General features: G+C 40.8%; 1 protein-coding gene across 2 annotated transcripts in view; it reads left to right on the plus strand.

Annotated features, from left to right (window-relative positions):
- Positions 1-23,178, plus strand: part of DNTT (DNA nucleotidylexotransferase) — a 189,770-nt gene that overhangs the window by 27,134 nt on the left and 139,458 nt on the right. For both annotated transcript variants that reach the window (XM_014581825.4, XM_025179755.3), the window contains exon 3: positions 11,478-11,606. In XM_014581825.4, coding sequence (XP_014437311.3) covers positions 11,478-11,606 — 129 coding nt within the window. The remainder of the gene's footprint in view (positions 1-11,477; positions 11,607-23,178) is intronic.

Here is a 23,178-nt window from a genome sequence, read left to right on the forward strand (position 1 = left end):
AATCCCCACTTCATTTGCAATGTCAACCTGCCTAATCTGCATTCTTCTGCCGACAGAGGGATGCAGTCTAGGCATACCCTTAAAGTCCAGGTGCTGCTGCATGCTCTTTGCAGAGACGCGTGCTTAAAGGGATCCTCCTGGACAGCTGTTGTTCTGCTCCTGCTTCTGGCTTGCCTACCTCCTAGAGGGAAAGCAAAGCTGCTGCCATTTTTGCTGTGGTTGCCCTGTTTTCCCGGACACCACAGCAGTTTATTTTCAGGTTTGTTTTTTTGCTGTGGGGCCTGAAGAGCCTCCTTCTCAGACCAGAGCTCCAAGAGGACTTTTATCTTGGGCCCAGACCAGAAGGATGCCTGGTGTTTGGCGCCCCGGCTTCCTGTGGGCATGTGTCCTTGGAAGGGCCAGGGAAGTCTTGGGGGGCTTGTCCCTGGGACATGGCTCCGAGTTACCTGACCAGAAAGGGCAGCGCAGTCTCAGGGTCTTGGCTGCAGCTGGGTTGCTGCCAGAATGCTAATCCTGGGTGCCTGTGCCTTTTAAAGATGGCTACAGGCAGGAACAATAGAGCTGAAAGCTGTGGCAGGAGTGTCCACCAGAGCTTCTTCTTTGAGGCCTTTATTGTAAACATAAATTCTTCCTTGCATCCACACTTAACTTTTGTCGACAGAACTCTGTTGACAAAGGTGTTATTCCTCGTAGAATGAGGTTTACTGCCGTCAACAAAACTGCTGCGTTCTGTCGACTTACTGTCGACAGAATGCGGCGGTAGTGTAGATGCAAGTATAGTTTTGTCGACAAAAGTGGACTTTTGTCGACAAAACCCTGTAGTCCAGATACACTCGTGGTATCTGAGTAATTAAAAAAAAATAAAATAGAACAAAATAGGTCTTTCCAAGGCCAGCCATGAACCAAGGACTCTTTCACATGATAACCAATTGCAGTGAGACCAAGCCATTCTTTGGCTCAAGATACACTGAAAATATCACGGTAAAAGGAATGACCGTGAGTTCCTCTGTTCTGTATGCGGCCATCCTAATGATTCACTTCTGCTACATGGGCTTATAGGGTCAAATTCAGCTGAATTTTTCTCTCTTTCGGAAAAAAAGACGGAAAATGAGAGCAGCATTAACTTGTACTTATTTTGGGGAAAACCTGAAGACTCAAAGTGGGCTTCTCTAGTTAGATATTTTATATTTTATATAAAGAATCAGGAGTTCAGTATTTATACTTCTGTAAAAGAGGAAAGGAAAGTATGATGGGCTGGCATTCTTCCCATACATAGAAGCAACAAGCACCATAGCAGGGAAATTTAAGGAGAAGACACAGAGCTTTCATAGATTTAAAACCCTTTTCTCACATGCACCCTAATGGAAAATATTTGTAAATATTTTGTAGCAGTTGCATAGATATTATATCAAAGCAACCAGGAGAACTACATACTAGAGCATTTTCAAATTGTTTTGGCCTATATTTAATTGACCATAACCTGCATTTTATGGGCAAGAGAGATCTGGCTATGGAACAGAGATTAATAGATACTCTTCATTCTTATGGGTAGCCGTTTCTTCACATTACAGTAAATTGGCTGGCAGTGACAAGGCAAAATGTGTGAGGTTGGGGAACTGCAGTGTAATTGTTGCTGGACAGAGATATTTGGATTTCTCCTATAATCTGTATAAACAATAATCTCCCATCTGTTCTCCCCACTAAAAAGCAATATAAATCCTGCTTTTATGTTTCGTTGATGATAGGAGACAATTTCTTTAGTATTCATGCTGGCACCTTAATAGTCCCTACAAATCAGACTACAGTAATTATAGTTGCATACTTTTTTCTACTGATTTCTGTCCCAGGTTTGTTCTGTTAATTGTATAAGCAGGTCTTGTTAATTAAAAACATAACCTTTGTGGATACTAAAGATGGGGAAAAAGCTCAAATAATTTTCCAGAGGCAGGAAGAGGATGTTTATGTGCCAGCTTACCATTCTCTTAGGGTACATCTACACTGCACGGCTAACAAGCTGCTCTTTATTTCAAAATATTTTTCAAAATAACAGGTGCACTATTTCTCCATCCTGGTAAATCTTGTTGCACAAAGGATAAGGGATGGCTTGAAATAGCGTGTTATTTTGAAATTTGGTGCTGTGAAGATGCACCAAATTTTTAAATAAGCTATTTTGAAATAAGTTTTGAAATAAGATACGCAATTTGCGTAGCACAAATTGGGTATCTTATTTTGAGTTTAGGATGCTGTGTAGATGCACCCTTAGATACTCAGAAAGAGTTTCTTCTTTATTATCAATCCCAGTATGCTCTCAATCTACCTGCCTGCTACCTGGATTCAGCTGCACTATGAATTATTCTTCTCAGGACTATAGTTCTTGGAGAGCTGTCTTTATAGCAGGGGTAAGCAAGAGGTGGCAAGCAGGCCAGTTCCGACCCACTAAGCTGCTGGATCTGGCCCGCGGCCATCTTGCCCGCACCCTTACTCCATAGTAGCTCATGCTGCTGGCTTCTAATAGCTCTGGATGGCTGGGGAGGAAGAAGGTTAGCTTTGCACACTGTACCCACCCCCTAGCAAAATTCCTCTGCTCCCATTGGTCAGGATCTGTCCATAGGAGCTGAGAAATTTTGCTGGAGGCAGAGGCCGCAAGCGAAGCCTCCCTCCCACCTCCCCGTGCTGGAGCAGAACCACATGGAGCAGTCAGCCCAGTAAACAAGCATAAAGCCTGTCTCAGGTTCCTGCAGAGCTGCTGGCTGGAGCCACCAAGTTTTGCACCTCCCAGCCAGAGCCTGCCTCTGCCACCCTATCTCCCCCCTAAACTTTCTGCCCCAGGTCAACACCTAAATCCTCTATATCTCCTCTCCCCACATCCTCCAGGTCACAAGTCCCTCCCAGACCCTGCACTCCCTCCTATCATCCTTCCCCAAGCCAGAATCCTCTGCTGGACCCATAGCCCTTCCTGGACCTCAAGCCCCTGCCCCAGATCATAACCCCCTTCTTCATCCAAAGTCCCTCTCAGACTCCACACTCCCTCCTGCACTCCAGTCCTCTATCCTGAGCTCCCTTTTACACCCCACCCACCGTTCTAGACCTCACATCCCCTCCATAGTAGTGTGGCCCTTGACCACTTACCCCATTACAAATTATTGCCCACCCCTGCTTTACAACCTAATAAAGCTGATGCCTTCTTATATATTCCATTCAGTAACATTCTTTTTGTTCACAACCTTCCCAATGGTATTGTAGTGCAGGCAGTATATTGGCTATAATCAATCACAGTGCTTATGATTTTAAAATCAGTTTTAAAGTATCATTCGTGAAAGTATGCAAGAGTAGCAGAGAAATGCTGCTGACCCTCACTGAAACCCTTCGCTATTCACTAGAATAGCTTCAGACAGACAGACAATAACTTCCTTTCAAAATAGACAGCGAAAATTGTCAGTAAATTCTCTTTTTCTTCAGTAGCATGAAAATCACCTTGAGTTGCTGAGAGTATCATTACATAACTACATTAATCCTTAGTCTCCACTGGCTCAGATCCTATGACAGCTTTTACATGAAATAAAAAATATATATGAAAGCTTACTTAGTGTGGATGAAATTGTCCCTGCCTATATGCATTACAGAGAAAGTGGTCATCTTTCCATAGTTCAGGTGGAAGCAAGCTTCCCATTATAAGCCTAATTTTTGTCTTCCTCTCACTTCTCCAATGTTAACCCAGTTCAGCTTGTATGTGAGGAATGACTGTCCATTTTCTTTCAATCTTAACGTTAAAAAAAAAGAAATTCTAGTTTGGGAAACTTGCTTCAGTAACAAAGGAAGCAGTGGCATTTAGCTCCTTTCTACTGGAGATAGCACAGCAGTCTAGATGCTTCCTATATTGATGGAATGGCTTTCTCCATCCATGTAGATAGTCTGCATTCCTGAGTGGCAGTAGGTAAGCCAAATAATTCTTTTATCAACCTTGCTGCATCTACTCTGAAGGTTAGGTTTGTGTAACTACAGTTATACTTGTAGAAATAGAACTAGCAGAGTCTTGTTAGGGTGATAAGGCAATATGCCACGTTTATTGTAAAGGCAGAATTCATTTACTATTGCTAATTACTAAAATTACCTGGCACTCATACATACAGGAGGCCCCTGACTTTCAACTGCCCGAGTTCCGACCCCCCACACTTACAACCATTTTTGTAAGTGCAGAAGGGGTGGAAACTTATGTCTTTGGCCCACATTTACGATGATGCATAGCACCTATCATAAATAAGGGTTCGAGTTACAACACCCCCGACTTGTGACGCTTCCCCTGGAACCAATTGCGTTGCAAGTCAAGGGCCTCTTGTACACAGTTCTACAGATGGAATATAATTATCAGCCTCAGTTGCTCATGCTGTTCCACTGGCCAGACTGTCTAGACATGAGGAGGGAAGCTAGGTCGTGTCAGTGTGCACTGATGCTCCTGGAGGGTAACTGTAGAACAAAAAGACCCAATTCTATAATTTTGCTCCCATCTTTTATTATGTTTTAGTCCATGGAACCTGTCCTGTTCCACTGTCCCAGGACACTGTATCACCATGAGTCATCAGTTAATGGCAGAGGGAACTTTGATCTTTACTTGATGGAGATTTTGTCTCACTTTCTCTCTCTCTTTCTTGGGTGGTTTTTTTGGCAGGCCTCACTTGCACTGTTCTTCAGCCATCAAGGTAGTGCTGGCAGCTGGGCTCCAGACAGGCTGGCTTCAGGGACTGATTTCTTTACATACACATCCCACATTCACACTTTTGCATAGACTAGCGGTGGGCAAGATTGTGTCCATGGGCCAGATCTGGCTCACCAAGCTGGTTGATCTGGCCCACAGCTACTCTACTGCTTCCCCATCCCCAGGTCAATTGAGACTTGGGGATGGGGGAGCATACAGTCTCCTCCCCCCTCCCACCAGAGGTGCACAGCACCATAGGAGCCACACACCTCTGGCAGGGTGGGGAGCATCAGATTTTGCGTGCTTCCTTGCCCCAGGCTCTCATTGGCCTGTGAGCAGGGGGAGCACACAAAGTCTCCTCTCCCTGCCAAGGATGCACGGTACCAGAGGAAACCATGTGTCCTTGGTAGGGCAGAGAGGGGAGTGAGAGACTTCACCCCAAGGCCCTTCCCATTGGCTGGGAGGCAAGGTGAGGAGCCTCCCAAACAAAGGGAAAAGCCTCCCTTTGGCTCCTTCCTGATGCAGCTTCTGGGCCGCCAGCACTCCACCCCCGAAAGGACTGCCCAGAGGGAGTACGTCTGGGAGGAGAGAAAGAGAGAGAGAGAGAATATTTCCCTAAAGTCCTTCTGTCCCCCCTCTCCCTCCACTCCGCCATCAGTTTTTGTTTCTTTCTTTGTGTGATTCTTTGTCTCTTTCTTGATGGGGCGTGGGAGGAGACTTCATGGCTCTCCTGTCCCAGGCCCTCATTGGCTTGGGGATGTGGGGAGAATGCTCTAATCCTCCTCATGCTACCAGGGACGTGCAGCGCCTAGAGCAGTAGTCTCCAACCTTTTTAAGCATGAGATCACTTTTTGAATTTAAGCCAGTCCAGGATCTACCTCTGTCACAGCTCAATCCCCCAAACTGATACTCTGCGTGCAGAGATGGGGGGCCTGCTAGCAGAATAAACACCGCAAAACCTGTCTCTGTGATTCCCAGAGACAAACTTATTCAATCTCAGTCCCCCTGAGATGAATAAAAAGAAAAAGAAAAGACTGGTTCCGTGCTGCCAAACACATTTTAAAGTGATTAAAAATATATAAAATAAAAACCTTTCTTTCAGGGAGAGAGATCACTTGGGAATCTTTTCCACTAAGGTAAAGCTCTCCCTCCTGCCCCAATCTCTGTTTTGCTTGGAGTGGGGAAAACAGAGGGAATCCACAGAGAACAATGGACTCTGCCCTAGCAACTAGGCACTTAATCCTAAGGACCCAACAATCAACCAATACCAGTTAATTAAAATAAAAAGAAAACTCCTTTATCATCAAAACAAAACTACTGTTGCAAGTACAGAAAATTGGCTAGGTGGTAAATAGCCACAATTGGTATAGACTCAGGGAAAGTCCCTGGGCTGTAATCGTTAGTTACAAAAGAGAAAAACAATTAGCCAACTCAGACACGATTTCCAAACCCCCAAACAAAGAAACCAATAAACCCAATGGACTATCTAAATCAGGCATGTCCAAAGTCCGGCCCGCGGGCCAATTGCGGCCCGTGTTCCGATTTAATACGGCCCCCGCTTCCTCCCCCTCTCCTGGCTCCCCGGCGCTCTTTTGAACTGGCACGCCCAGCGCGCCGCTTCCGGCCGCGCCGCCGCCGCCGCCCATGGCCTCCGCGGTCCTAGAGCCTGCCCTGTAGGGCACGTCCGCAGCCCCGCTCCCCCGCTCGGCTGCGGGTTTGCCCTGCCCCCGGGCCGCCATGAGGCCGGCGTGCCCTGCGCTCTCCGCCCGCCTCCGACCCGGCCCTCACGCATGTTCACTTCTTCAAATCTGGCCCTCTTTGAAAAAAGTTTGGACACCCCTGATCTAAATGTTTCCCTACTTACACATTTCAAGAAGTCCATTCTTGGAGAGAGAAAGTATGTCCCATCTCCCTCAATATCTGGGAGAAACTGCTCTGATCTTAAACAAAGAAGAGAGAGAGAAAAACCCCTCTTTTCCCATTTGAAATTCCTACCTGCATTTTTATTGGCTAATTGCCTGAACCGCCCCCCTGGCTGACACCTTTGTTAGGTACCTGAGCTAGCCCTTAGTCACCGGGTGTTGATCAGCACTCCTTCTGATCATTACAACCTCAAACCCAAATATCCCTACCCTGTTCCTTCTCTGAGGCCCTGCCCGTACCCCAGCCCTTTGTCAAGGCCCCACCCTTCTCACTCTGTGAAGATGAGGTACAGGGGAGGGGGCCAGAGTGACATCAATGCCCCCCTACCTCTGTCTCCCCCACCCAGCAAGACAGTTGGGGAGGAGCAGCTGAAGTGCCAGCACTTGATAGTCTCCCAGCCAAACCAGTCAGGATCACTTGTCAGAGGCTCCAAGATCTACCGATAGGTCCTGATCTACTGGTTGGTGCCCACTGGTCTAGAGGCAACTGCCAACTGTTCAAAACAGTTGGCGGATCTCTCTATGCACTGCATAACGCTAGCAGGACAGGGGCCGTGGGCAAAGACTTCATGCACTCCCCCACTCTCAGGCCAATCAAGGCCTGGTGGGTGGGAGAGCACTTGAATTCTCCTGCCCATACCCCTTTTGCCCAAGGCTTTCCCCTTTCTGTGGTGACCCACAGACACTTCTGAAACTTGCAAAGTGACCCCCCTTCAGAAATTATTGCCCACCTTTGACATAGACACACACCTAATTTTAAAGAGAGTTAAGGCAGTGCAAAGTTTAAAATGGTGTTACATTTACAATGTCAAAAAAAAGTTCCAGAAAAGAAAAGTTACAACAACAGATTCTCCAAAGGCAATTCTTAACAGGTTACTAACAAATCCCAAATCCCATTCCTAAAAACTGGGCTGCAATTCATGAGGTTACATACATAATGTCACACTGGTAGATATAATGTATTAAAAGGGTGATTTCATGCTGCAGTCCTACATTGTCCTCCTTTTGACCCTTCAACTTTTATAAGTTGAATGGGTCACTTTAATACATAATCACCTTAGCAAATGCAGCATAGTACCAATACAATAAGCAAAGGGTGATACATAATAGTATGCCCTTGGGAGACCAACCTGTGAAAATATTGTACCAATGATATACAGTGATTTTTTTTTTTAGATTTAGCAATTTTTAACGTTTCCATTTTCATGCAGTATTTTAATGACACATTTCCCTACAACTTGTTGTGTCTGTTGTAAAAACTGAATTATCTGTGTTTCTTTAAGTGAGTGATTAGTCAAATCATGTCAGTCCAAAACAAAGTTAACAGAAAGCTTAACTGAATTGGTAGCCATTGTTCTCCATACTTTTTTAATGTTGGTAAGAAGTCAGTGTGGTTGCTCACATACAGCACACTGGCATTGCATCTACATTCTTCCATCTTTACATTTTCCCAGGAAGTATTTTGTAACACATACATACTAACACTGTTCATTATATAAAGCTCATGTTACATATTTTTAATTTATTCCATGTATATGTTCCCAGTGACATATTTATACTACATGGTTCTGTGGTAACACCCACTTCTGAGGGCTCCTCCGAGTATCCAATAGTTTATTTTCTTTCCCAGCCCACTGATTTATAACCTGAGGTAGCCAAAAAGATCCCACGGTCATTTATGGGAGTGGGCTTATCTTCCATAGCTCTGTCTGCACAGACTGTTGGTGAGCAATTAACAGCAATTTCACTTAGGCTGTGTCCAGACTCAGGGGTTTTTTCGAAAAAAGTAGCCTTTTTTTGAAAAAACTTCCCCTGCGTCCAGACTCAAGCCGCGTTCTTTCGAAATTAATTCGAAAGAACGCGGCTTTTCTTTCGATGGCGGTAAACCTCAATTTACGAGGAAGAACGCCTTCTTTCGAAAGTTCCTCTTTCGAAAGAAGGCGTTCTTCAATGTAAATAGGGCTTCTTCAAAAGAGAGCATCCAGACTCACTGGATGCTTTCTTTCGAAAAAGCAAGCCGCTTTTTCGAAATTTCTCCGTGCAGTCTAGACGCTCTCTTTCGAAAGAGGCTCTTTCGAAAGATGCTTTCGAAAGAGCCTCTTTCGAAAGAGGCTTGCAGTCTAGACATAGCCTTACTAACAAGTCAGGTTTTACCATGTTAGATATATACTGCATCCATTCGTATCTATATGTGTTCAATAATGATCTTTTCCCTTATTTTAGTGCATGTGCTAATACCATCACATCTCCAGATATCACTCAATATATTTTATGTTCAAGTGTTGCCAAGCTGAGGATTTGCATTTCTGTCTATTGCAGTTTTATCCCCTAATTCCATTTGTATTTTATGTAACAGCCAGCTAGAAATGTTTAGCCACTGCCACATATTCCATGTAGCTTTCAGGCTTTTCCAAATCCATATTGGCATGTGCCTGCTTCAGAATGAGGCTGTCTTGAAATTGTGATAGGGAGTTTATCTTATTTTGTATTACCTCTACATCCATGGTATTTATAATTCCTGTGTTAAAACCAATTTCTCACAATATTTTGACTATAACAAAATTCCTTAGATAGGTCATAGGAGGCCTTCACATGCAGCATCTAATTCTCTGTGTAGGGTTTTTTTTATACAGTATGGACCCTTATTTTAAAGGCACAACATATATATGACGCAGAATAGCGAGAGGAATAGGCACACGCAGAGTGAACTCTTGTAATACTTACAAACAAGCAGAACAATGAGGGATCTAACAGCAGTATGAATTCCTGCCTCACCTCACAGAAACTCCACCTAGGGATAGAAGCGTGCAGAGTTAATTCCTGATGTGCTGAGAGAGAGAAAGGCAGCAGCACACAAACCGTGCCCACAAGCAACAAAAAACAGAAAAAGGGCTATGAGGGCACGCAGTGCAGACACCTACTATGCACACAAGCACATTTAAAACAGCAAAGGGCTATGAAAGCATACAGTCCAACAATAAATCCAGAAGAATTCCTGAATAAAAAGGTTACCTAAGAGTTAATTTGCTATACTACTGGTGTCTCTCTCTCTCTCTCTCTTTTTTTTTTTTTTTTTAAATCTCTTAGGCTATGTCTGCACCGCAAGGTTTTTGCGTAAAAATGGCTGTTTTTGCAGAAAAACCTACAGAGCATCCACACCTCAAATGTACTTTTGCGCAAGTAAATCAGCAGTAAAATGGCAGAACAGAAGGCTTTTGTCGGTGTATGTAAACCTCCTTCTACCAGGCATAACTCCCTTTTGCACTACAGCTATTGCACAAAAAGGCAAGTGTGGACACTCCAGAGAGAAAAAGCACAGGTGCTCTGATGGCCATTCTGCGACTGGCCATCAGAGCACCTGTGCTTTTTCTCTCTGGAGTGCGAATGGCCATCAGAGCTTTCTTGCGCAAGAACGTCCATGCAGTATGGATGCTCTCTTGCGCAAAAGCACATTGCTTTTGCGTTGCGCTTTGAGGTGTGGACGTGTGTTTGCACAAGAACTCGTCTGCAAAAGACTTCTTGCGCGAAAACCTTGTAGTGTAGACGTAGCCTTAATGGTGTGTGCACCAGGTTCAAAGAAATCAAGACATATACCAATATTCCCCTCACCCGTCTGTAATTCTCCACCAAAAATGGTATGGTTACATGGGATCTTTTACAGGGGGGAAAGGCAATATGCTGTGTTTATTGGAAGTACAAAATGAAAAGCACAAAATGAAATGCATTCACACATACAGGTCCTGCAGAAGGTATATAGTTACCAGTCTGTGGTGGCTCAAATCAGTCTTACTAGCCAGGCAAGATTGACTGAGTGAGGAGTTGAGGTTTAGTCCTGCAAGCCAAACCTCAGAGGAGCCTCAGATTGTGACTGATGAACCCCAACTCCTCACGTAGTCAACCTTGCCTGTCCAGTAAGACTGATTTGAGCCACCACAGACTGGTAACTACCATCTGCCCTGTGTGTGTGTGTGAATGCATATGCTGCTTTTCATTTTGTATTTTCAATAAACATTGTGTATTGCCTTTCCCTCTGTAAAAGATCCTGTATGCTTCTTTTAAGCATAACACAGTGCACAGGGATGTGAATTTTTCATATGCTTCAGCAAGATAGCTATGTCCACTAAATTTTAAGCAAAAACCAAGGCCTTCATGTTTACAGTGAATGTGTATATTTTATTCCAACTCTGCTACTGTCCTTCTATGCAATTGTGTGAAAATTGTTTAAATTGTTTCCCTTTTGGAAATTAAGGATAATAATATTTACTTGTTAATATTTTAATGGGGGCAGAGAGATCTCTGAAGGTATTTTATATCTCTTGCTTCTATTAGGCGGTGGGGAGGGAGGAGGAAAAGTGGGGGAAAGTTTCATGAGATAGAAGAAGAACCATCACATTTTTCCAGGTCAAGCATTGACTTTATATGTAAAGTGTTTTGATATTCTTGGACATAAATCATAGGTAAGTGTAAAGTAATGTTAATAAAAATATATGTATGGCAGCAACTAGACTCTAAGCTGATTTAAGCCATTGCTTAATGGCTTGCCATTACAGTATTTGTCTTCTCTGCAATATCACTGTAATCCAGCGTTGGTTGATTTGAATGATCCATAGTTTTCAAGTAATCTCTACCAAGTAGAAATCTCTGTCTCTGCAGAAATTGAACACTCAAAATAATTGCCACAGACTCAGTTTTCTTGGCAGACTGTAGGAAAGTGATTTCTTTTCCAGGAACATGTTAAGTTAAAGTATTGCAAATGAAATTAATGGACGATTTCACTTTTCTGTTGATCTGGTAGCATATTTTTGGTGTTCCAGACAATTTGACAGACTCAGCAGTTTTTTTCCCCTCCCTTCTTTTTTCAGGTACAACAGACTTATCCTGCTACTTCGTATACACCTGAATTAGAAACTTCATCATTTGTTGCAGGCAGAGTTTCCCAGTATGCATGTCAAAGAAGGACCACCTTAAATAACTGCAACAAAAAATTCACGGTAATAGTTTTTCCATGAAACCTACAGCTGAGGAGAGTACACTAACATAGTTCTTGTGTCAATGTCATCCACATTACAGTTGGCAAATTCACAAGTGAAATGTACAACACGAGGAGTGGAATATATATATATAATTATAAACCTGACATGTCTAAAGTCAAATTGCTCTTACGTGTCAGAAGTGAGGCTCTTCAGACACCCTACTAATAGCTTGCAATTGCCCATGTAAACACATTACTTTCAATATACTGTTTTTGCAATACATTTAATATTCTTTTGACCTTTCATTACACTGTCAGAGGCTAGAACAAGGGTCCAGCTATAAAATTCGGTTTTAGGACCTTTTAACTAAAATGGATTGGTCTTGGCCAATCAGAATGCAAAGATATTGTGGAATTTCTGTATTTTTTCCATTATGCAATTCCATGTATTCTGGTTGTGGACCTCTTATTTTCATAGTAATTTTAGATATGAGTGATCACTTGAGCATATCTTAATTTATCTAAACATTTGATGATAAGAAAATAAATTGAATTACTTTCTAGTTAAATAGGCATCTCAAAAAAGATTATATGGTTTACTTACCTTCTTAATATTATAGATTTGCATGCCTTCCTGTGTGCTCTATGTATTTACATATGTGTAACTAGAAAACATATCTAACTGCAGTTCTATTAATAGTAATAGACACTTACATTATAAATATTGTATTTATTAGATCCAGATAAAATATGTTAAAATTGAACTAAGATTGAGAATATATACACATTATTTAAGAGTAAAAACACTATCGTGAAGTTGTATCTAATAAAAAATCAAGAATTACAATATTTAATTTAAAAGAAATCCAAATATTTTCTTGTCTGTAAATGCAATTAGGCTACCTTAACAATCTTATAGCCTTCCTATATTGATGTTATGCAACAATCATATGATTATGATTAGTACATAATAGTGCTTGTGGTCCTAGATAAGATTGTACAAACTTTAAGGATACATTCTTTTTCATTTTTCTCTCTCTTAGCATCATGACTAAGTGGTGTTTGAGTTAATGTTCTTTCTTGTTCTTCTTCATAACTGAGAGATACTTTTTGAGCAGAAATTAATGAACAACAGTTTTCTATGGAGAATATTAAAAAACTTGCTCTTTCAAAAAGACTACTACCTTCTATTTTGACCCTCAGTGCTACTCATAAGCAGATATCCTCGTTCAAAATGATCACTGTCTTCCACTGTCGCTAGCAGGAGTGAGTCCAAGATGTGCTAAGGGAAGTTTGCAGGTCCTTATGTTGTCAGGACCTGTAATCTCCCTCAAGGGCATTGGGAGCAATGGTGGTCATTCTGAAAAAGAGTGCCTTACTGGCCATAGTGTCACACTCATTAAAAGCAACAGCAATCATTTTCAAAGATGCAATCCATGGAGTGTTCTGTGGGATAACTTTTGCCAGACCATCCTCAAGGAGAAAATTCCAGTTAAGAATAATTGCAAAAAATGACCATTAATTTTCAAGTGCACAAGATTTTAGAGAATTTTAAGTATCTGGGAGGTGTTATTTTATCATTAAAATATTCAGGACAAAAAGATCGGGCAGAAGATGCTTAATTTTTTTAAATGATACATTTGAAAATGGTCCCTTTACTCTTATATTTTAAATTTCGTTCAGCAACTAGTGATAGCTTTCTTGGCAATACTGATTTTTTGCTTTTCCTACTACTAGGTGGTATAGGACAAATGAATTATATTTGTTTATGGAAACTTGAACGAGCTAAGGAATTCTTCCTTTACCTCTGTCTCGTTAGGCCTTAGGATCTCATTTTAAGTTCCTGTTTTGGAAGCGTGATTGCTGAGTAGAGACAATTAAAGGTGACATCTCTTATACTACCTATCAGAGCAAGAAAACTGATGTTTTGTTAACATGGCAATGGTATGAATGTTATGAAGCTTAGGCTATGGTTTCTTAGGACTTATGGCCCTTGGGCCTGGTCTGCACTACATGGAAAGGTTGAAGTAAGATACACAACCCCAGCTACATAAACTATATAGCTGGAGTCGACGTATCTTACGTTGCATTTCCGCTCCTCCAACGCAGCAGGAGGCTGATGGGAGCAGGAGTACTGGTATCAAAGGGGGCATCCTTTGAGTTTTATCTAGTGGATCTAAACTACATCTGCTAAATCAAACCCCAGAAGATTGACCACAGCAGTGCTGATCTTACATGTAGAGTAGATGTGCCCTTGGTAACTTCTTTCTAGGTAGTAAAAGTTTATTAGTTTGAATACTGAATCTCAACCCATATGCACTTAGCAATGTAGATCTCATTTATTAAAAATGGATGTCAAATATTTTGATTTGATCTTACAGAGGCAATTCTTGGCATAGTGTAGGCCATGTGCAATAGATATGCTTGACTATCTCATATTTCCTTGTTATTGTATGAGCCAATGACTTTTGGTTCTCCTTTCTGTAAATTGTTCAGCTAGGTTTTTATATAGGATTTTTCTGGAAACCTGGGTTAGTGGCATAGAGGTGTAGAATCATAGGTGTTTTATTTGATTTACTGCTGCTTCACCAATCAAGATTTTCTGATATTTTAGAAGCAATTTGGTCACTTTTTTCCTCTCATTATCAACACAATGATTGTGTGCTTAATTGTCTGGCACAAAACATTTTGCACATTAATCACCACCTTTATATGTTCTTTCATACCAGCAACTGTCTAGCACCCCCAACCAACTTATTTGGCCATATTTTACCACTCTTATACATGTATTATGTTTGATTCTCTAATATCCTATAGAAAGGGAAGGCACCATGATTCTCAGCTGCCTGCTCTCAGAACAAGTTACAGCTGTAGGGGAGCAACTTTAATTTTTACAACTGATATAAGATCCCTCAGTACCCACTCCACCCTGCCTCTTCCCCTTCCTGAGGGAGTAAAAGGGATTTAGTAGCACCCCTTAAACTTCTGCACAGACTACCCACATCTTGGGGCCAGGTGTACAGGTAAAAGTACTTCCATAATCCTATTTATCCTACCATCAAGCAGATTTAGGGGAGGGGAAAGAAAGATCAGCGGTGGGGAATGGTGAGAGTCTTGGTTTTGCATCACCATACATGAGTCCAATGATGGGTACTGTTTTTTTATTCATGGCTTCTACTAGCAGCCAACTACTACTTCCTCAGGAGCTGGGGACAAGCAGCAATGAAATTATGGCTCCAATCAGCATGTGAGGCCAAATGCCTATTAGGACTACCTTGGACAGTTTAATTATTATCCATTGATGAAATCTGTGCCTAAAGACATAAACTATCTCATAATATATCACAGACAGGAGACATGAACATTTTTTAATTTGCAGAAAATGGAAGAAAAAGAAGGGGGGAATGTACTATCAAATCCATGAAATGATGTGATTGCCAGACAATCAGCGGAGCTAGTATATATACTACAGATTAGTAGAGAGTGTCATGATTTCCTTTACTTATTCAGACAATTAAAGGCCTGATCTTGTAACCATGACTCCTTCCGCAGTCCTGTAGTCTAATTGTGTGAATATGGATAATTCAGACAAACAAGGCTGCAGGATTGCAAGATGGCATGTTTGACTAGAGGATTTGTTTAATACATTTTCTTTGGTTCTGTCTTAATCATTCATATAATGACAGAATATAATAGCAAAGTATTGTTCTAAAATTAATGTCTGAATAGTTAGTTACCTTCCTTTTCCCTCTAACACTGTACCTGGGAGACTACATCTTATTTTTATGTGGCAAAATAAATAGTCATTTGGTTTTGCCTAAGAGGGAGTGTTGATTTGAATAGTAATAGTGGGCAGCAATAGAACTCAAGATAGACATTTTTCTTACAGAATAACATGATGTAATTCTTCCAGAAGAGGCAAATAGTTCTGTGCTTCTGAGATTTGTTGTTGGATAGCTTCAGAGGGGTACCCGAGTGGGTTGTGCCCATGAAAGCTCATGATACCATCTACATGTTTTGTTAGTCTTTAAGGTGCTACTAGACTATTTGTGGATTTTGTTGTTGATGGATGTTACTCAGCTCTGGCTGTTATTTCTGAGTAAAAAAATGTGAAAGTGTAGCATGGAGAACACCTGTAGAACTTAAGGTCAGAATGGACTGTCTAACTTCCTGCACATTGCACCTCACCAACTGTCTGTCTTTCCATTTTATTAGTGGAAAAAAATGGTTGTTTAATTTTCTTTTCTGGTCCTTTTGTATGTGATTATTGTGACTAAAGAATACATTACAAAAGTTAGCTGTCTCAGTGACTCTAGTAGCTTAATACATTTTTAAATTATATTTTAAATCAGTCTAAAAAGGTCTTAGCTTTAATTTTATAATGAACTTTGGGTTCTTGTAGGTGGAAATACTTTACATTAGACATATGTCCCAAAACATCTTCTGGCTCCTAAAAACATAACATTTTTAGAAGAAAACCTTCAGGCAATGTCTCAAAATAGCAACACAAGTTATGCTCTCTGTGTACCTAACTAAACCGAGTAGGTAACTTGCTCAGATGAGGAAATATATCTTGTTTGTTTTTGAAAATAATTTGGAGGAAGAATCCTATCTAGAACACAGCTAGGATATAAAATACTTTTAGACCTTTCAGCAATTGCAATTCATACCCTGCCTCTGAATTTATGCTACTTCCTCTGGCAATATACTTAGTACATGTGATTTCCTTAGTGTAAGTGATTTCCTTTTAGTATTTTGTGTTTTACATTGTAGTATACACTTTCAGCTGCACAGTCAATAACCAAAATCAATACAAACAACAGTGCTGATGCTTTTACAGCATTGTCATGCTCTCAGTGGTCTCTGTCCTGAGTGCCTGTTTGACCTCCTCTACAACTGTTCTTCCATACTACATGGAACTTTGTGAGGCCACTGTTTTGTCCTTCAAGTTTTTCTCAAGATCTACTACTACTGTTATAGCTAGATGAAAACAAGCTTCGACTTTTGAAAATAGAGTCTTGTGCCACCTTAGAGACTAACAAAAATATATAGTATCATAAATTTCCATGAGCAAAACCTACTTCCTTGGAGCATGGCCAAGAAAGCTGATGATACTATATATTTATGTTAGTTTCTGAAGTGCCACAGGACTACACCACTTTTAAAAGTTTCAGACTAACACGGCCATCTCCTGATATCTACTTTTGATTTATTTGAGTGCTGATATTTATTTATAATAAAAAGTGTAAATGATTCAGATCCATCTGTTACAGCTACCCACATCATCTCTCCCCCACCCCCTTCTATATATTGCTTTAAAATTAGGGTGTAAGCACTTCGGAGCAATTCCTAGATGTTTGCACAATGCCTGGTACAAAGGGCCACTTCTTATGACCAAGGCATCTGACTGCTACCTTGATACTAATAAATAAAATTACAATCCTGGTTAGTTTCTGTGAATATCAATGAATTATTTATGACCATTCAAAATTGCAGGGTCTGATAAAGTATGATTATTTAGTAAAATCAAAATTACTTGTTAGGATTAATATATATATACATATTTTGCTTGAGTCTCCTAATTGACTCATGGTATAAGGAATGATGTACATTCTAAATCCTATTTCATTTGTATCTATTTTCATTGGATAAAAACATAAGAATGGAACATACCAATGATCCATCTAGTATCCTGTCCTCAGAAAGTGGCTGGTGCCAGATACTTTGGAGGGAATGAACAGGATAGGAAAATTTATTAAATAATCCATACCCTTTTGTCTAGCCCCAGCTTTTGCCAGCTGGAGATTTAGAGACAACTGGAACATGGGCATACTTAACAGATCCATATGCAACATATTCTAAAGGGGCTCTCCAAAAGCTATTAAGTTATATGAGGTATGGCTAAAGTAATATATATGTATTGCCCTTACACAATAATGACTCTTCATAATAGCTGACTCACAAGAATAGTCAAATGATTGTCCTACTGCCATTTAGTGTAGTCTTTCATAGAATCATAGAATCATAGAATACTAGGACTGGAAGAGACCTCGAGAGATCATTGAGTCCAGTCCCCTGCCCTCGTGGCAGGACCAGATACTGTCTAGACCATCCCTGATAGACATTTATCTAACCTACTCTTAAATATCTCCAGAGATGGAGAGTTCACAATCTCCCTGAGCAATTTATTCCAGTGTTTGACTACCCTGACAGTTAGGAACTTTTTCCTAATGTCCAACCTAAACCTCCCTTGCTGCAGTTTAAGCCCATTGCTTCTTGTTCTATCATCAGAGGCCAAGATGAACAAGTTTTTTTCCCTCCTCCTTATGATACTCTTTTAGATACCTGAAAACTGCTATCATGTCCCCCCTCAATCTTCTCTTTTCGAAACTAAACAAACCCAATTCTTTCAGCCTTCCTTCATAGGTCATTTTCTCTAGTCCTTTAATCATTCTTGTTGCTATCCAATTTCTCCACATCTTTCTTGAAATGCAGTGCCCAGAACTGGACACAATACTCCAACTGAGGCCTAACCAGCGTAGAGTAGAGCGGAAGAATGACTTCTCACAACACACCTGTTAATTCAAAAGGTGTTGCTGAGTTAGTGACCTATGACTTAAAGATCCATATTTTTTCAGTGCCCATATTTGGAGTTTCATGCATCAAGCTAGTATGATGATCTATTAGAGTGGTTCATGAGAAAGAGCGCTTCCTTTGATGTAAGATCAAGTATGTGTACCAATAGCATCACTGTATATCGTGCTGTGAATTTATGTTCTGTTTCGTTCATGGACCTTGGCTTATTTTAATCCAGCCTGGTGGACTGAGAGGAAGAGAGCAGTATGGGCTATTGTGCATACTTTACATGGATCCTGTTCTACTAGGAAGAGGAAAGTAGAAGACTTTGGGCCTTCTTGTGGGATTTCAATTTTTTGTTTTGATTGAAGGATGGACTGTGTTAGAAACAGCACACTCTATGAAGAAACTATGATTGTGTATTGTTAAAAGAAGAGGGGGCTGCTGGGGAATTGGCCTTGAAAAAAAGCGAGTCTCTGATTTTAGGCCAGCATAAAGAGCCTACGTTAGAAGCAAATAGTTAATCCTTAATGACTGGTGATTGTCAAGAGAACCAGACAGTGAGTAGGTCATTCTAATTCATTTATTGTCATTGGTAGAAGACAGAAAATTCAGGCGGCAAGTAATGCTAGAATTTAAAAATCAAGAGCAAAGTGATATTTATAACTAAGAAAGGTGACAGAAGGAACTATTTCCAAAAGTCTCAAGAAAATATTTACTTAAACTGAATTTACAGAGCTATTATGTGGCTCCAAAGTCTATTCAGTTGTGCTTGTAGGTAACACTCCATCTGACTGTTTAGAGTGGTTGCTACACTGTTGGGGATTTTAAAACTGAATACCAAAGGTTAGGAGACACAAATGAATGTAATGTTTGGCCAAATGAGGTGAGCTCTGTCACATCTGCTAAATCTCTTCTTCATGTGGGAAAGCCACCAAGAATGACACAATTGTCTCAGGCTGTGTCTTGACATAGTGAAATAGGTGACACGTCATTTCTACATCAGAAGTTTGAGAGGAATCCAGAGCAGTCATGCAAGATCTTTACACATATTTTACATATAATGCAAAAGTGGACCAATTTTTATTAGTTTTAACTAAACTTTAAAGCTTCTCCCCAATACTTTCCACCCCTTACCTTTCCACATAGCATAGTGAAATGTGTCTGTGCTTTTATGTCAAAGCAGAGTGGGTCAAAAAAATCAACAGGTGAAATTCACTTGCAGCAACTTTCTTTCACTTTCTGAATTTTACCCATGTCGCCAGCATGTACTAGACAGCAGACTGGGTAAGGAAATGAAATTCTGCAATGAAAGCATTTCACAAAGTGAAGAGATGAAATTTTGCCCAGCTTTCTTTCACATTTGATTAAAGCTGCATCCCCTAGAGAATACCCTGGAGGTGATGAAAGTCCTAAATCTATTAGCGTTCTCTGGACAATTGGTTTTTCACTAAACTATTTTTATTTTAAAAAATCAAGGTGTATTTTTTTATCAATAACCAGGATTGGATACATAAGCCTTTTAAGTGAAGAAGCCCTGAAGGTTTAAAATTGGTCAGTGGCTAGTAACATTTTCCTGATTATATCAGTGCACACAGATTTCATCAGTGGTATCCTACTAGACTGCAAGCTTTTTTTGATTCAATTTAAGAAAATAAAAATCTGTTAATTCAGAACTGTTTCATACCTTTCCCCTCCCCACTTCTCAGGAATATTATCCAGTGCAGACAGATTATATTGAACAGGTAGCTACTATTCTTGGAAATCAATTGCTTATTTAAAAAGTAGAATAATTTTATATAAAAATCTAGTTTAATGTAAGTAGACTGGTCTATAATTAATTGCACTATTTGCAGGCAATGTTTTGTATGGAGAAAAATGCATATTCAACGCTAGTTTAACTGTTTATTTAAAAGGGCTTAATGAGCTCTGCAAGGGCAGGAAAGCACTGAATAATGCAAAGTAGACTGAAAGAAAGTGCTTTGATAACTTTTTCTCATTGATTGTCAACAACCCTTGACTAAAATGCTACATCTGACTGTTGTCTTAAATAAAGGTGGTGACACAGCTTTTCCAAGAGCTGTCCACCTACTAGCAGAAAGCAGTAACTACCTACTTAAAATAGAAGTGCTATTGTTTTATATATAGATACATTTATCATGATAGCTGATGCCAGCTCAGTTTGAAATTCTGTGGAAAATGTATCTATTAAAATGTTCAGGTGAGAGCTTGCTATTTGAAGTAAGAAGAAATATATTTAGACTTGATTAGCTTGTAAGTCAAAGGAGCAAGAAAACTCCTTTAGTCATCACAATATGGGTTCTGCCCTCTAAGTACTTTTTGGTGGCTAGGGGTTGTACTGCAGGGCTGTTTTCATACTCCTAGTGCCTTGTGCAGGTTGCTAGCTGACATTGTTTCTCTTTAGTACCTTGGTCCTCCAGACAAATCACAGAGCAAATGAATCCCTTCCAGGGTAATAGAGTCCAGTAAATGAACAGATTTGTTGCCCTTGCAAGGGTCTTCAGCCCTAGCTCTAAGTCCTTTAAATTCAGTCCTTTGTTTGGATTTCAAATAAGCCCTGTTCCTCTCTTGAGGTTTATGCCACTGTGGGTATGTCTATGCTGCAGAGTTTTCCGGAAAAACTTCACTGATGTCCACACTGCAATTGTGCTTTTTCAACAGAAAGTCGAAAGAACGGAGGGTTTTTTTCGACAGCGGTAAACCTCTTTCTATGAGGAAGAAGCCTTTTTCAGAAAGAGCTCTTTCAGAAAAAGGTGTATGTAGACAGGGAAGAGGATGTTTTTCGAAAGAAGAGGCCTCTAGGAAAAAGCACAGGTGCCCTGGTGGCCAGTCTGTCTACAGCAATCAGAACTTAAATGCAAGATAGCGTCCAATGAATGTGGATGCTATCTTTCAAAAAAGCACATCACTTTTTTGTTGTGCTTTTGCTGTGTAGACACTTTCTTTCTACAGAAGTTTTTCTGGAAAATCTCTTCCAGAAAAGCTTCTTCCGAAAGAAGCCTGCAGTCTAGATATAACCTGTGACTGGTAAGGGAACCTACTACTCTGGGTTTCAACTCTGGAACCTTATAAATAGTAGCTAGGCTCTGCTTGATGCCAGTTCATTGATGCTTTTATTCCCCTAGGCTTCTTCCTACTTGACTTTTTTCGCTTCACACTTTACCATAGGATTACATTTTTTAGGTCCTCACTCTCCCTGCAAACCCAGACTAAGCAAATGCTGCCAGAAACAAATTTGAGTTATCCCTTATGTTTCTTTGGACAGAGAGCAGCACCCTGCTTTGCCCCTCTGCTTTCAAGCCCTTTAGCTCCTTTTTCTGAGGCCGCTGGGTGCTGATTGGCTGCTTTAACTATAGCGAGGCTTCTCTAGGCTGGTTCTAAGGACCTTCTGTCATTGCATCTTTCCTGTCAACTTTTGCTGCTTCCTGGGCCTGGTTATAGTTGGACCATGGGGCCTCCTGTAGGGAGTTGCAAAAGCTAGGTGCATCCTATCATAGTCATGTAAAATAATGATGCAGTATACAGCAATTACCTGCTGAGATTGTTTTCTACCTATAGCTGTCTGTCTAGTTCCCAAAAAGAGGGGGGGCATGAAGAAATTCCAGGTAGAGCGCGAGGCGACCCAACCCCTCCCCCCCCCCCCATCAAGTTTTGCTGCCCTGGTAAGTTCCTTTTTTTTTTTTTTTTTTTGGCTCAGCAGGTTTTGCTGCTATTTTGGGGGGGGGGGGGGGGCCTTGAGGGTTTTTCAAAAATGAAAAAGGGGGCGTGATGCCAAAAAGTCTGGGAACCACTGGTCTAATTTACCTAGTTCACAAGCAGCAGGAAGCCATACCTTTAGGTTCTGTTCTCTGCGTAAATCTGTTGGGGTTAATCATAAACAAAATTATCTCGCCAAGCAAGCCTTTATGTAAGCTATATTCTAGAGTGTTAAATGATCACAGCCTGAATTGAGTAAAAAAATGGGGGTGAGGCAGAGGGCCTGGTCATGTCATTGGTTTGGCAGACCATCCTTTACTGAAACTCCCCTTGCTAGTGTTATCCTTGCCCCTACCTGATTCCCAGCATAACAATTCCAGTGTTGCCAATTCTTGAGATTTTACTGTGAGCTTCATGATGCTTGCACTGGTCCTGCAGTTAAGTGATTACATGATACTCTCAGGTTTAATTACAAATGAAACAATAGGATTTTAGTAGAGCTGTCTGGAGAACAGGTTATTTAATTAATGGAGATGTTTGACTTTTTGTCAAAACAAGAAAACACTCTCCACAAAATTTTTCATTTAGTCAAAAACTCAATTTTCTTTCTAACAGTTTTGACATAACTCTTTCTACTAGCTTTAGTTCTGACTCCTCATTGTTGAGGAAAAACACTTATTTCACATTTTCATTCTGTCCTAAACAGTTGGAAACCAGAGGGCAAATAAAAAAAGCATATTTTTAATCTCATGTTTTTTAAGCCATATTCATAACTTTTGAGAACCTGACTCATGATATTTGAATGGCTAGGAGTGGCAATACAGTAATACCCAGCCTCACAGTGGCTAGTTTCCTATCCAGTACAACCTTCAGGTTTAACTTCTATACTTGGCCAATTGCTGTACTTGTGGGGAAAAGGACAAAATTCTTCCCTTAGGGTACGTCTACACTGCAGGCTTATTTCAGAATAAGCTATTTTGAATTTGTTTATTTCAAAATAGATCGTCCATGCAGCAAATATCTGTTGAAATAGCACTGAGCACCTCCAGGAGGCCCTGAGGGAGAGTTTCAGCCAGGACCAGCTGTGAAGGCTGAGAGAGGAGCATGCAGCAGCTCCTCACCATCCACTGGTTCCACCTGTGTGTGTCTAGGAAAACTATTGGCACTCACCTGATGGGCATTCCCCAGCTTTGGACACAGCCAGGGAGACATCCTGGGATGGAGGTACAGGCCCCATGGTGAGCATGACTTCCTGGCTGGTGGGCTGGCCTCATCCAGCTCCTCCTTCACACTCTCTC

This window comes from Pelodiscus sinensis, chromosome 8, assembly GCF_052426305.1.
Source record: "Pelodiscus sinensis isolate ZL-2025 chromosome 8, ASM5242630v1, whole genome shotgun sequence".
Taxonomy (NCBI): Eukaryota; Metazoa; Chordata; order Testudines; family Trionychidae; genus Pelodiscus; species Pelodiscus sinensis.